Genomic DNA, 14,623 nt, shown 5'->3' on the forward strand with positions numbered 1-14,623 from the left:
CACCAAAGGATGCCCTTGGTGTCGACAGCTTGAGGCCTACCTTCCACGCAGCCGTCAGTTCCGGGGGGTCACCACAATGTGCTAAACACGCACTAACGGTAGACCTAGTTAGTGAGACTGCCTTCTGCCGTTAGTGCGCGAGACTTTTTAGGGGCAGCACCTTAAAAGACATTTAGGACAATTTCCTTTAAAGAAACAGAGAATCAAGCGCCAACTATTAGAGTTTTATATGTAAGATCCGTTATGTGGCACGGTTTTATTCGTATGCTAAGACAAATTAAAATGAATCCAAGTCCCAAGTTTCTGAAAGTCCGAAATTCGTTACATGTAACAATATATATATATATATATATATTATCGTTCCCAACCACCCAGTACCAAAAGATAGAAAAGCAATTATAGTTTAGTAAACACGAAGTACAAAAACCATAAAATACGAGTTCGTCGAAACAACACTTGTCTGTGTTTATTTAATATGTCTTTTAAAACAGACCAAATATGTTACGACCAAGCGAACTTTTATTTACGCAAACGTAATATTTTATATAAACATAAAATAGTGTCAATGAAATATTATTATTACATCTAAACTAAAATAGAATATAGTTACATAATAATATAAAAAGTATGATAACAAAACATATATCGCTCGCTCAATATTACAAGGTTCTATGTTATATTTGATCTGAAAATTGAATTATACATATATATCACATTATATTAAGTGTTTTTCAGTGACAGTTGCTAAAAATCCCGTAAAATAAAAAAGGGGGAACAACTAAGTATTGTCTTTTCTAATTTTTACCCAGATGAAAATCTTTAATCTAGTTATTGCAACAATAGTAAAAAGTAACATAGGACCTTGTAATAGTGAGCCAGCGATATGTTGAGATGATACACCAGAAGTAGTTATACTATAATTATGCATCAGAAGAAAAACAAGTTTTTTCGACTGCTTTGGCCATGCATCGAGCCAAGGAGAACGGTCAGTGTCGATTAGTGTTAACAAACAAACGCACATTTGTAACTTAAGTTCTTTTGATAATACAAATCATAAATTAATTAGTGAAAAATGAATGACAATAAAGAAAATGGTGAGGAACTTACAAATACCGAAAAAAATAGTGATACAGCCAACGTAAAAAGTGAAGTGAAAGAAGAACCGCCAGTCTCATGGTCTGAGCGGATTAAGAAATTAGCCAATTGGTTTACAGTTGAACCTTGCTTGATACTTTATTTCCTCGCTCTTACTGTAGGAAACATAGCGATAGAACAATTAAACCAAGAGAAAGCATGTCGCAGCTATTTAAATTACAACGAAACTATTTGTACAGACATTATCAAAAATCTCAAAAATGATAACAGAACTAATGAACTCCGAACAGAGATTATTATAGCTGTAAATGATATAAAAGCATGGCAGTATCCAATGCAGAAGGGTATCCCTGGAATACTTGTACCATTCATCGGAGCTTGGAGCGACCGCACTGGAAATCGAAAAGTTTTGATAATGATGCCGGTCATAGGAGAAATTATATCAAATTGTGGACTGTTCTTCACTACGTATTATTTTGTAGAATGGCCTTTGTGGCTCACTGCGTTGATAGAATCGTTACCAACGGCATTATCGGGTGGTTTTTCAATACTTTTGTTGGGTGTATTCAGTTACATTGCTGATGTGACTACCGCAGAAGCACGCACATTTAGAATGGGAATGTTAGCTATCATTGTGCCTTTATGTTCTATATTTGGACAATCAATAAATGGTATTTTGTTAAACGCAGTCGGCTATTACGGGGTTTTCACGATTATACTAGCTTTACACTCCTTTGCCCTTATCTATATATATATCAGGATATACGACATTAGAAACGAAGCGACGGAAGGAACATTCATAGCAAAGTTAATAAGTTTCTTTAATCCGTACAACATTTGGGATACTATATCTTTAGTAATAGTTATTCCTTTACAACAAAGGATAAGAGTGATTCTACTGCTTTGTGCATTTGTTTTTATTACGGGTCCGATTGAAGGTACGTATTTTATCATTTTTTATAATTAAAACCTTTGCTTATTCTTTTAGCGATAGTGTTTTACTGAAAATATGTCATTTAATTTATTCCATGTTAGGAATATAGTACTGAGATAGTAACTATTGTAGATAGTGCATTATAATTTTAGTTTAAAATATATATTTTTTTAAACTATTATATCCCAAGTTTTATTGTATTTTATAAGAACAAAAATAATTATAACCATCAAGGTACCTACAGGCATGGAAGCGTCATTGCATTCATGGAATTATTATGCGTGCTACGGTTCCATTTAATTAAACCATTTTTTGAAAATTCTATGGGACCTAATTGATTAATTTAAAAATAATGTTATACAAATGTAGTACAATTTTGTCATTCATTCTTTTTAGCCAAAGGATTACTTGTATACGGATACCAGACTCATAGATATCTCATGAGTGCTGTGGAGATAAGTATGTTCAATACATACGCCACATTATTGGGAATAGCTGGTAAGTCAATTATTTTAATTATATTTTATTCAAATTTTACTAAAAATATTTCGAGACGTTGGCAACTCGATAGTGATAAATACTACACTACTAGATTGAGCCACATTGGTATCTTCAGCGGTGGTCAATTTTACAGCAGTACATTGTTTATCGGCAAAAAATTATGCCTGCGGAACATCTTAAAGGCCAGTAAATCCATTTTACTCGCCGTTTGACCGAGTCGCTAGTATACTACTTGGTATTCAAGTTTCATCTTGCATTTATGAATCAAAAGTATCTAACCTTATCCTAAGGCTTCATTTGGGAACTATGGGCTACTGGGCTCTGGGAAACTGGGCTTATGTGCAGGTAAATATTCAACCTTCAACGTTTATGGGCAACAGTTCAGAGAATCTTCATTCGAATTCCAATTCTCTCATTATATTATTTAACTTCTATTAAATGATTATCCCATGGTTGGATACTCAGAGACGGTTGATATGAAACAGGCGGCCGGTCGTAAAATCAAGATTAAGCAGTTTCAACAACATGTAGGAATAAGTGTGTTACACCGATTTCCCATTGCAGTAGAGTAAGGGCGAAAGCATCTGAAAGAAAGAGTAGGGTATATCCAGGACTTGATCAAGTCTATATGCCAATCTTATCTTCTATACTTATAATAAATCTGTAGAGAGGTCAATTCTGTACATGAAATATATTTCCAAAATAATTATCAGGGGGTGATTAGGGATCGATACTGATGCCAAAAATGCAATTAGTAAAATTTTTGTCTGTCTGTCTGTCTTTCTGTCTGTCTGTCTGTCTGCCTGTCTGTCTGTCTGTCTGTCTGTCTGTCTGTCTGTCTGTCTGTCTGTCTGTCTGTCTGTCTGTCTGTCTGTCTGTCTGTCTGTCTGTCTGTCTGTCTGTCTGTATAACCGTTATAGAAACAAAAACTACTCGACGGATTTTAACGAAACTTGGTACAATTATTTATCATACTCCTGTGCTGGTTATAGTATACTTTTCATCACGCTACAATTAATAGGAGCAGAGCAGTGAAGGGAAATGTTGGGAAATCGGGAGAAGTTACTCCATTTTTTAAGCTTCCGTCGCGTGTGTAACTTTTATGGTTAAAGCTACGCAGAAATCATGTATGACGGAAATATTCTCCTTAAAATTATGTAAAAAATATCCCACGACAGCATATGTCTATCTTTTATGGTTGACTCACAATAACACGTGTAACTCCCGATAGCTTAGCAGTTCGAAGCTTTCTCATTATATTTGTCTACTCTTACGTTTATTACACTCTCAGTCATCCCTAATTAAAAAGTAAACATTATTAAATATTCCATAAAAAGAATCATAGAAATCGGTATAGAAACACCAAAGTTATACATGAAATACGCTAATAATAAGCCATCACGCGTGAATACTGAATCATGCTATAAGCTTCCTTCGATTTCACCAGGATCCCATCAACAGACCCTGACCGGACAATCGGACCACCTGCATACCACCATACATTAAAAAAACATCCCGACAAATTGAGCACCTCCTCCATTTTTGAAGTCCGAAATCCACGCGGGCGAAGCTGCGAGCGGAAGCTAGTTATAAATATAATCATTGGTTTAGACGTGAACTTATAATCATTAAAACATCTTAATATATACTTATAATACAAATAAATAGAATGCTTTAGCGGAATGATCTCAAAAGGCGTAGTTATTGCAAAAATAAAACTGGTTTCGTCTTCAGCTTATATTTATGTAGGTACCTGCTACAAATAAAGATAAATTCTAGATTTGTCCCAAAGAATATTATATTTATATAAGTTTGCAATATTCTTTAAAAAATCACAAACACCTGATGATTAAAATTATTGTAACAACTCTCTATCACTAACAGTATACACAGGCTGTTGATACGCAGCGTACAACAACTACTAAATTTTATCTCCGAATTCGTGAAATTTCCAGATATGATGTGAAAGTCGTTTCTTTAGTCTAGAACATTATAAAACAGCAGTTCAAAATAACAAAGATGTTCATTATTTTTCAGGAACTACTGTGGCAATAACTGTTTTCAGTAAATACCTGAAAATGCATGATTCCTTCCTAGGGATTATAGGTACTGGATGCAAAATAGTTTCATGTGTAGTTTATGGCCTAGCACCAACAAAGCAATGGTTCTTCGCTGGTCCAGCGTTTGATATATTTGGAAATGTAGGAGTGACAGCTGTCAAGTCGATTGGAACAAAAGTTGTTGATCCTGATAAAGTTGGTGAGTGATTTTGTATTATTTTTAAAATTTAGTAAGATCTTTTAGAATAATCGTGGATATTTCCATGTCAGACAAATGTTGTATGAGACCAGTAGACATTCATACTGGAAAACCGATCAGTATGATAAATCAGGAGCGAAACATGACTATGATTTGAAAAAGAAGAAATCATGGCCCCCATGTCGAAAATCCACTAAGGATTTTGTTGTTTTAAATAATACTAATCAAACAAAATAAAATGTGGTCTTATAACATCTTTTCTTTCAAAATTTTAACATTATTATTTAACCTCGAAATTCATAATTTCCCATGATCATTATTCGATTCATCATATGCATGGTCTTTAATAGGAACAAATTGATGTAATTTCGTAAATATACCGAGCATAATAAGTCAATCTTACGTCAACAGTAATATTTTTTGTTTAGATGATCTAACAACAAGGATGTTGCTATAAAAATATGCGCAACAGGATTATCTTTATAATAATGTCAAAAAACATAGTTCCCAACTGTTATTTTTGCAGAGATAATTACTTCAGTCGTAAGAACGGTGCAAATTTTAAGAGAATCGGATAAATGTTTGTTTACATCTCTGTAACTAGCTGAATATATAATATGGGCATTTGTGCTTGCGAACGGGGGTCTGCCCCCGTTAGTAACTTTGAAATATTAGAAACGAGTTTTAAAAACGTCTAGCTAAACTTAAATTAAACATAATCGTTGTAATTTTTAAAAAAAATTATGATTGTCATCAATAACCTTTTTTTTAATTAAGTATAACAAAAAAACCTTTTATTTGTTTGTTGTCGTACTTGGGTATTCTTTATTTTTAATAAAATTTAATGTTTTGTTTTCTGGTCGGTAATGTGTGTATAGTTCTTCTGGTATAGTATTTCCCAGCAGTGGTTTACTTCATATCAGTATATTCATTGACTCGTTTATTAAACTATTCTATTACAAAATGCATTGCCTACTTTTTTTCATCACATTTTTTTTTTATTTTTTCAGGTAAAATGCTCTCTTTATTCGGATTAACGGAGTCCTTGCAGACATTAGCGTTCGTACCATTGTTCAGCCGAATTTATACAAATACTATAAATACATTGCCCGGAGCAATCTTCTTTTTAGCAAGTATTTTGACTCTACCAGCATTCATCATATTTGGGTGAGGACGTTTTTTTAATACTTTTATTTAACTTCATTTGTATGTAAGTAGGCACACTCTAGAATTGTTCAATCAATATTTTCTATTTTTTCTTATTATTCTTATTAGTCCGGATTAAGACCCGGACTAATAAGCGACTTTGAAGAAACAAGGGCCCTGCAGTAAGCTGCAGGGCCCTTGTTTCTTCAAAGTCGCTTTACCTACGGCGATCTTGAGTATCTTTATCAATAATCCATTTAGGCTTTCATATTATCGTCACATACAAGGTTAAGGGCCTCTGCGGTCGTTCGAGATATTTTTAATGATTCTAAAACCTTTATTGACATCCGATCTTAACTGGAGTGCATCCCAAGGTTGCTTTTCAAATTCTTCGTCTGTTGCCTTGAAATACTTGTTCACAACTGACACGTGGTAAAGAATAATTTGAATTGAAAGTAATATAAAAGGTCAATATATTATATTGCGTTATTAAATAGACGAAGTCAAATCAGTGACATAAATTAAATTTTATACTCATACTCACGCCTTTTGTCTGAGACGCGGTAGGTGGACCAACCAACCATTTTTCGCCGTGCATATTTTATCCCATGATGTAAAAGGGGCGATCCTAAAGTTATGATGGGTAAAAATTGTGGACTCTGATTTGATATTAAGCATAAAAAACTTTACCACATTACCCGACCCGTGGACTGAATCTGAGTCTTTAGCACGGTTGTGGCGGGACAGTTAGTGCATATACCGCCATCTTGTCAACATCGCTGGAACTGCAAGAGGATCGATGCAGTGACACAACTGGATTGATAATCACACAGCAATCAAATAGATGGGGACATCGATCCTGAATCTCGCTTGCACAATTTGAGCGACGTGTAGAATATATACCACCTCCGAATAGGAACTGTCGGAGGGGTCGTGGCCGGTCAGGCGCAACATCTGCCTGACTGGGAATCTTCCCCTTCCATAGAGGAACGCAACCATCTGTTCCTCTACAGCGGTATTGACCTTTACGCCACTAAACGGTAATCGTACCGAAATAGTACTTCCGCACCGAGCTATAAAGGCTACCAAAGCACCAAGAATAAAGTTTAATTTGTTATTACAAGTTAATTGCAAAGCTCGCAGAACTGATAGCTGATGGGGTAGAAAGTTCAGAATTCTCCGCATGTGCCGATAGGCGCAGCGTTAGATGTTCACTTGCAAAATATACAGACGACCTGTGTAAGTAGCTGGATGCAGACCGCTTCCAACGTGTCAGTCTAGAGATCTTGGGTCAGGCCTCTGGATTACGTGATGAAGGATAAAAAACCTTAAGGAGCCGTTTATAATATATTAAAGAATAACTCGACAATAATAAATGGCGCAGCCGTTATGTGTCCCCATGTATACAATGTGTATATCTCACGCAAAACAGTTCCTTTCAAAAAGTTGTTTAACAATATCGTAATCAGTAGAACCACTCGACATTATGAGACGTCATATTATGTTTATTCTAAGTCGTGTCGCTTATAACCGGATTACCGGCATGCTAGTTGCGTCATTGAATTATACAAAAAATACCGAGAAAACCGCAAAAGTGCCGCTTAAAATTTAACTCGAACTCATATTTTTTGTCCTGCAATTAAAAACTAAGTTACTTATCATTCTTTTTCTCCGAAGTAATGATAGGCTTATTGAATATTTTAAAATAAATTTATCAAAAAAGTAAGCCATTTAAAATTAAACTTAAAAAGACTTTTCAAAGTCCACGCTATAAGAAATAAGTTACAAAGTTTTGAAATTTGGTGTAAAGGTTAACTGCCGATTAACTGTGAATAATTGTGATGTCACCAAGTGTCAACGGCCATAATTCCTCGTGCGTGAGAAAGAGATAGCATGATAACCCCACCACGCCTCTATTTTTGCTCACAACAATAATTCAAATATGAATTATTTATTTATTTTACAATCAATATAGATGCTGATTTCACAGAAGATTTTTTTGCGTATTATTTTCTTCTACATATAAAATAATGTGCAAAATCGAACATAGAAACTGCCCTATTGATGTCTTATTGTATTTAATGGTATTTGACTTGACTAACCTATTTTTATACCTCTATTTACGAGCATGTACGATACCTTGGATTGCAACACTGATTATACACTGCAAGCCACAACGTCGGTAGTAGTGACAAATCATAAATTAGTTATACTCATTTCTTTCTGTGTTATATGCATCGATAGTTATAAGTATATTTTATTTTCCCCAAAAGCAAAAATACATAGGATAAACGATGAGCCGATGTAAAGAGACGGCTCCACAATAACAACTAGCCAAGGCAGGAATCGAATCGGCAACGCTCTCTTTTCTTGATAACTTAAACATTTAACAGTGGCGAAGGGTGACAATTTCCGAATGGGGACCCGACGCAACATAAAGGCACTATCGATAAGCATACACTTAAAGCATCGGAATGTTTGCCGGCAAACATGACAGCTACATTGACATTTACGTGTGTCACGGGAATATAACCTTATATACTACATAATAAGGTTATTTTTCCGTGACACGCGTAATGAATGTGAATGCGAAATTCATGGAATAAATGCGGTTTCCAAATCGTTTCAATAATAATTAAATTTTACATAAGTTAAGAAAGGGAAGCGGACAGGAATCGGGTTACATGGACCTGTCGCCACTGCCAGCTAATTAGACTTGGACTCTAAAATTGATTTAATGTTATAAACATAATAACATAAATAACAAAGCAAGCTCATATTTTAATAAGTTTTTAGTATTCTTTATATTGTAATGTTCAATCATTAATGTATAGATTTTTGGAGGCTGTTATAGCTTTGGCAAAAAGAAAATATTTTTAAGAATTACCTTCCATGTGCCTTAAATCCAATGTCCAATACCAATAATATTAAAATTGTACCTATATGGAGCTTTATACAATTTACAACAAAAAAAAATCGGCCCAAAATGAAAATGAAATCGGTTAAAATAAAAAAGAAACATGCATTCGAAAAAAGAATACCCTCCTTTTTTAAAATTAAAATCTGTTAGCTACATTTAGAATACCTTCTGACACCTTACATATTACCGGCATTCTGATATACTTCCAGCACCATATACTAATAATTCAGCGTTTTATATACATACGTCCGGTGTCTTATATACTGCAAGAGCATTATATACTTACTACGTTGGCCTTTAACGTACTTTATACGCTTTATAGTGTATTCTTTGTGAATTATCGCTTGCTTTAACGGTAAAGAAAAACATCGTGAGGAAACCTGCATACCTGAGTTCTCTATAGGAATTTCGAGGGTGTGTGAAGTCTATGGACTTGCAAGCACCTGTAATGTGCTGAATTGTCTCCGACGAACTATTGTATTATTATTATACATTACGCGCTATTATTATATGTGAATTCTATATTACACTTTGGTCCGTGAAGTTGCGGGCATAGCTATATATCTCATAGAGGAAATATCAAACATACTGACATGACTTAAACAAATTTTACTTTTATAACTTTATACGATATAATTATGCAACAATGTCGTGAAACAAACTTACTACACCATTCAACAATGAGATTTAAAAGGTCTAGGACGTTTTTTGTATCACGTTTAAGAAAAACATGATGGAATTTCCGATCAATTTTGTTATAATATCTAACCACGACTTCAAATTTTAAATTGATCACGTAGGTAGTAAATAAAGATACTGATTTTGCAATACATCCACATAATATTGTATTCTTATTTTTCAACAATTACTGTTATACACCGTGGTTTTATAGTCGTTTTGGAGTCAAAATGTGTTCATGCGGTTACTTAAAAGAATTTGTAGCACCAAAATAGCGAATTAATTGTACTGTGGATAACTAAAAATTTGATTTTGGTAATATTTTTCAAGCGACGATAGCCTAGTTAGATGTGGAACGGACTGCCGAGACGAATGTCGGCAGGTTCAAATCACAAGGCCACACACCTCTGACTTTTCTAAAATCATGTGCGTATTCTTTGTGAATTTATCGTTCGCTTTAACGGTGAAGGAAAACATCGTGAGGAAACCTGCACATCTGAGAAATTCTCTATAGGAATTTCGAAGGTGTGTGAAGTCTACCAATCCGCACTAGGCCAGCGTGGTGGACTAAGGCCTAATCCCTCTCAGTAGTAGAGGAGGCCCGTGCTCAGCAGTGGGCAAGTATATAATACAGGGCTGATATTATTATTATTATTATAATATTTTTCACTCGTTTGAGTTTGATAATGATAGTAAGGTCGCGACAATTAATAGTTATGAATGGCTCCGATCGTAGTGATCGTAGTAATGCGAGAGATTTAATTCTCATTTATTATTCGTAAAAAATAATGTTAATGTTTATAAAACATATTTTTATTTTATTACATTGGTATTTTTTGTAATTCTATTATTGATACAGAATTTAAAATTTCCCGTTCTAAAACGACTATAAATTCATGGTGTATATATAAAACAAAAAAAATTAGCACTAACGACGTTTTCTCCTCTAAAGGGTATTTCTTACATATTACTTTAAGGATTGACCTCCGAGACCTTACCGAATACACGGCCATGCACGGAGCGATATTTGTAGCGGCCCTAGGCACACAATAGGGTACCGGACTCATTTTTGTTCTTTACTATTATTAAATATTTACATAATATAAATTATAATACAGAAGGAATTATTAAAATCCGGCAAAAATCAACAAGTTATAAGTCTTTGAATTTCGGTGGAAGGGGTAATTAACAAGAAACAGAAAAGGGACGTAATACCCACATGTGACGTCATCGGGAATTAAGACACGTGTGAAAGAAAGAGATAAATCGATATCCCCACATCGCGCCCACTTCTGCACATTACAATATTTTAAATATGAAGTACTCGCTCATTTTTTAACCAATTTTTATGCAGTTTTCGCTGGAGTGCTTCTTTTTCGTATTATTTACCATTACATATAGAATAATGTACAAAATCAGACATAGGCCGGTCCCCTATTAGTGTGTATGCCTCATGGTTGCCAAATTCACATTGAGGCCTATGAGGGCTCGCGAACATTTCCTGGCCTCCTCCCATACTAAAAGTGTTCCTTCTTCTTCCTCTATACTTCCTTCCACAGACCCCCCCTCCCCAGGGTCCTGAATTCGCTTTGCCGGGGGATTCCAGTATCCAATTCGCAGGTTTACTCCAGTGTTGATTGCGAGGTCCGAAACACATAAAAAGACCTTAAATATTGATAATCCTATGTTATTTTTGTAGACCGTTTACTGTTGCAAGGTGGTCAGACAACTTGATTAGGTAATTAAAATTCTTTAAAGATTGACTCATGGGTATCAACTTGTATTTTATAGAAGATAAATATTTATCTTCAACAAGAATAATATAAAATACAAGTTTACCTTACTGATACGTCACATTTACCACTGCATTATATTCTTACCAGGGGTCAAAAATTTTCCGTCGAATTTAAAATATTTGTAACAAATTTCATAGAAAAAAAATATTTTTCTGAACTTCTAATATGAACAATAATCATTCCAAATCTCACACTCATCCATGCGCAAAGTATAAAATTATCTTAAAATATTAAAACAGAATAATCTCTAAATAAGTATTTTCATCTCCTTAGTTCAAAATTCGGTCCCTCGACGCGTGGACGCTTGGGTTAAAATATTACTAGGTACTTATAATAAAGTTAAAGAATAAAGAAACACATATTATTTTATACTTTTAATATTTTTTAGTGTCGGGGATTATTTCAAACTTTTTACTTTATAATTTTCTCCATAGGAACGTCGATCATCATCTATGTAACACCTAATCATAGAAACCTTGTTTATAAGTCTAAATACGTCATATCAGCTGTAAGTTGCTGAGGTGTTGGGTATCCCGCAGAATACTTGATAATGCAGTATCAGCGCAAGGTTACCATATGTTACAAATATTATCTAAGTAACAGTACACCAAATTTCAAGTCAATTAGACTTATGGAAGTTGGAAATGAGTTGATAATCTTCAAACCCCTAAATAGATCTTCACAAATTGTAGCTAAGAACCATATCTATCACATCAACTTTCCAACAAAAATCTGGATTCAAATGGTCCATTCATTAAGAAGTTACTATACTGTAGACAGACATACAGATACACAACTTTACACTTTAAAATTATAACACCCCTCTCTTTCCGTCGGACGTTAAATATAGACTTCTCTTCACGTATCAATATACAGGTGTCCCAGAAAATAGTGCCAAGCGGAGGTGCAGAGATAGAGCACTCCTTGGGGTATCCGCATGTATGTTTTGCGATTTTTCATAGTTTTGGAGTTATGAATATTTTTCAGAATTTTCAATTTCAACAATTAAACTTTTTTTTTAAAGTAGAAGACTTATTCAAGATTTTTTTGTTGGAAGAAAATTTTCATTAGTTGTACTTTTTTGCTAAAAACAATCAGCTTCATAACTTTAATACAAATTATGAAAATATTAGTGTAAAGTGAAAAACTGACGTTCTATGAATTATGACTTAAATTTTCTACTTTAAATTAAAACTCTAAACAGGTGACTCCGTCGTTCTAAGGTAGGTCAAAAACTTCTCCAGAATTTCAACTTACATATTCATTAAAAAAACATAACCCTTTATGGGGGCTATTTTGGCTAAAATCGAAAGATAGCAAGGTGGAAAATTCTTAAAATTTGCCTTTAGATAACAATTCTTTTTTTGACGTCTCATCATTCCTGAGGTTAATTAGTTTGTTAACTAACCAAAATGACTGCAAGAAAGCCTCTGAGTTAAGCATTTGGCATATTCTTATGTTTAAGTTCAATTAATTTTGCATGATTCGTTCTCATGGTTTAAGGTTTGTAAAAGTGGATGCCACTCTTTTACCTGCAATTAAAATGGGCCGAAGGGATAATAGACCGAATTATTGGTATCTCTCTCATTCAATATTTAATCGGTATTGAATCCCTAGTGCAGATAATCTTAAGAAAATGTAACTTTTTATTTTAATATTGTTTAAAAAGTTTTTATCACACTTGCAGAATACTGTACTACGTACAGAAGAAACAAAAACGAGACGTCGTCGAGAACCCGGCTGAGAAAAGAAAACACGCTTATGACAATGACGTCACAGCTCTGTAGATTACTTGTTGTCTTTTTAATTTGAAATTTTATTTTAAAACCAGTTTTTTTTTAATTATGTACAACTGGCGACTTCTCAACCTGTCAAAATGCATCTTTTTTCTGTTTTTGAGTGATCACTTGTAATAGTCCATTGAAATTTTACATTTTTTAGGCCTTACCTTGCGTTTTTTAGAGGACGCAATTTTATTTTTTTAAAGTGTAGGGGGGGGGTCAGTGTAAAGCTAAAACCAAGTTTGTGGGGTCGCCACCCTTGTCCCACGGCCACCATCTTGAAAATAGGGGTTGAAATGGTATTTACGATGTATCTCTTAAACTATTTATCTGACAAAAAAAAATTATAAACATTTTTTGTTGCAAATTAAATTCTCTACAACTTTGGTCCAGTAACTTTTGTCGTAGAAATATAAATAAAAAAGTTATAAGCGAAAATGTTAAGAAATTCAATGTTAAGCAATGTCCATTGCAACGTCATTAGAACGTGTGTTTATAAGGTTCATAATACTTTTTTTGTACTCTCATTACGTACAACACAAACCCGCGGTTGTCGGATTATACCCGAATTACTTGGATCCTGAATCGCTTTGGCACAGATGAAGCAATTGTTCACAAACACAAATTTTTACGAACTGTTTCGGAAGTTACTGTACATATTGCGTGTTATTGTTATAACGTGAACAATCGAACCGATAATGTTGTTCGTCGTCGCAGCAGCAGCTCCAGTAGTTTATCGTCAGTTTCAGAAGCTCCAGAGCCAGACTTTGATTTTGTGAACAATTGCTTCATCTGTGCCAAAGCGATTTATCACTCCGTGATAAAAACCATTTGAACCCCTATTTTTAAGATGGCGATGACCCCACAAACTTGGTTTAAGCTTTACACTGACCCCCCCTACACTTAAAAAAAATATAATTGCGTCCTCTAAAAAACGCAACCCCAAATGTAACTTTTCAATGGACTATAACTGATTTCCAACGCTTGTAACTTATTATGTTTGAGCGCATTTTCATAATTCTTTGATGATATTAGTATCGTAATTTTATGATAAAAGGATTTCTTTAAAAAAATATCATCTATCATGTGCTCGATATTTGTATATGAATAGGAATTGCATTGCGTTTTCGATTACTTCGCTACTCATGTGTAATGACCTGAAGTGGAAAAATGTCATTTCCAACTCTTCCACATCTTTGGATTTGATTAAAACTTTGGAAGTTATGGATTTATTTCTGCTACTAAGCGGGATGACGTCTGTATTTGATATAAGAATTAATTAACAATAATAATATAAGCCCTTTTTACTTTTTGTGGCTTCGAATGACGGGACGTGTTTGTCGTTCGCCTGTAGAAACAGACTTGTTATCACAGCTCTACTCCGTCCTTAGATAAAAAACGTCTATGAATAAGGGGGCTAGCCTACAATAACAATGCTTACGTTTACTTGTGAATGAATCAGCTTTAAATAAATTTTATGTTAAATATATTGTAAATTATAATAGATGTTTTT

The 14,623-nt window shown here is 34.1% G+C and overlaps 1 protein-coding gene across 1 annotated transcript; it reads left to right on the top strand.

Annotated features, from left to right (window-relative positions):
- Positions 1 to 1,072: 1,072 nt before the first annotated feature.
- LOC119191749 (proton-coupled folate transporter-like) lies at positions 1,073 to 13,276 on the top strand. The gene is made up of 5 exons (XM_037445616.1): positions 1,073 to 2,033; positions 2,426 to 2,527; positions 4,568 to 4,789; positions 5,800 to 5,956; positions 13,017 to 13,276. The coding sequence occupies exons 1-5, from the start codon at positions 1,073 to 1,075 to the stop codon at positions 13,114 to 13,116; spliced, it is 1,542 nt and encodes a 513-aa protein (XP_037301513.1). The 3' UTR covers positions 13,117 to 13,276.
- Positions 13,277 to 14,623: the final 1,347 nt, after the last annotated feature.

This window comes from Manduca sexta, unplaced genomic scaffold, assembly GCF_014839805.1.
Source record: "Manduca sexta isolate Smith_Timp_Sample1 unplaced genomic scaffold, JHU_Msex_v1.0 HiC_scaffold_1878, whole genome shotgun sequence".
Taxonomy (NCBI): domain Eukaryota; kingdom Metazoa; phylum Arthropoda; class Insecta; order Lepidoptera; family Sphingidae; genus Manduca; species Manduca sexta.